The sequence below is a fragment of the Meleagris gallopavo genome, unplaced genomic scaffold (genome assembly GCF_000146605.3).
Source record: "Meleagris gallopavo isolate NT-WF06-2002-E0010 breed Aviagen turkey brand Nicholas breeding stock unplaced genomic scaffold, Turkey_5.1 ChrUn_random_7180001850542, whole genome shotgun sequence".
NCBI lineage: Eukaryota > Metazoa > Chordata > Aves > Galliformes > Phasianidae > Meleagris > Meleagris gallopavo.
The window spans coordinates 24,720-26,364 of NW_011117593.1; the positions used below are offsets into that span (position 1 = coordinate 24,720).

Here is a 1,645-nt window from a genome sequence, read left to right on the forward strand (position 1 = left end):
AAGGCCAGCCTGTGTCTCCCCTTAACCCCGCCCTTTTCGCCCCTTAGCCCCGCCCCTTCCGGCCTTGCCAGGCCCTGATTGGCTCACCGCCGGGAAGTGCACGGTCATTGGCAGGAAGAGGAGTGGCAGCACCCGCAGCACCGCCCGCACCGCCCCCGCGTGGGGGCTGCTGACGCCTGACTCCGCCCCCGCCTGCAATGAGAAACACCATTGGTCAGTGCAGACCACGCTCCCTCCCTCTTTACGCCACGTGCCTACAACGAGCCACGCCATTGGTTGCAATGTTGAGTACCTCAAATCCCCATAGAACCTCATTATATGGCTGTAATCCCACTCCCATACACACAGGGGCGCTACTGAGCTCCCCATATCCGCATAGAGCCCCATTATATGGGTGTAGTTGCAAGATCATCCACATGGTGACGCTGCTCACTCCCATATTCCCATAGGCCTTCACAATTCCCCCATAGGAGCTGTAATTCCACCCCAAACAACGCGGTGGCGCTGCTGAGCCGCCACACTCTTAGTCCTGCAAGATTGTACCTCCAGGACCGTTCACGTGGTGGCGCTGCTAAGTTCCCCATAACTTTATAGTCCTTTTAGGGAACTGTAATCTCCCCCCCAACCACACGATGGCGCTACTAAGTTTCATTCCCCACGTCCCTGTAGGACACTAATACATGAATATAATTCCACCCCCAACCACACGATGGCGGTGCTGAGCCCCCCGCATTAGTCCACTCAGCTTGTAACTACAAGACCATCCACACGACGGTGCTGGCGCTGCTGAGCCTCCCCCGCAATTAGTCCTCCCAGGTTGTACCTCCAGGACCATCCACATGGTGGCGCTGGTGAGCAGCGGCAGCGCGTAGGTCGGGTCTGGGCTGCTCAGATCGGTGATCCAAGCGGCTCCGCCCCCTTTCAGCCCCGGGACGGGAACGGCCGCCATCTGCTGCAGGGCCAGGAAGAAAGACACGAACACGGGGGTCTGACCCCCAAAAGGCGGGGTCAAGACCTTTGACCTTTGACCTCTGACTTCCCCTGACCCCTCCCCCCCATGTGATCATCCTGCTGCGTTCTTATAGGTCCTACATCCACCCCATAAGGACCCCATAGCACTGCCTATAAGACCCCGACCCCATAGGAACCCCAACCCCACAGCGCTGCCCTACAGGGACCCCGACCCCATAAGGCCCCTGACCCCACAGCGCTGCCCCATAGAGACCCCGACCCCATAGCAACCATACCCGTATATGGACCCCACCCCACGGTGCTGTCGTCTAGGGATCCTGACCCCATAGGGACCCTGACCTCATACTGCTGCCCCACATCTGCCCCACAAGTGCCCCATAACCGCTCCACAGGTCTACCCTATAGATACCCCATAGGGACCCCGTAACTACCCCACAGATCCCCCAGAGCTGTAATTCCACCACCATTCACACGGTGGCGCTGCTGAACCCCATATCCCTATACCCTACAGACCCCCCCATAGGTAACAGAACCCCATAAAACCCCCACAGCTGCCCCACAGCTGCCCCATATCCGCCCCATGGACCCCCACAAGTCCTCCATAATTACCCCACAGATACCCCACAGACCCCCCATAAATATCCCAAAGCTGCCCCATAGCTCCCCCACACCC

General features: G+C 59.0%; 1 protein-coding gene across 1 annotated transcript in view; it reads right to left on the reverse strand.

The window, feature by feature from the left end:
* OXA1L (OXA1L mitochondrial inner membrane protein) overlaps positions 1-1,645 on the reverse strand; it is a 5,459-nt gene that overhangs the window by 1,299 nt on the left and 2,515 nt on the right. Inside the window, exons 4-5 of the mRNA XM_019611009.1 lie at positions 824-1,048; positions 88-192 (exon numbers count right to left, since the gene is read on the reverse strand). Coding sequence (XP_019466554.1) covers positions 88-192; positions 824-1,048 — 330 coding nt within the window. The remainder of the gene's footprint in view (positions 1-87; positions 193-823; positions 1,049-1,645) is intronic.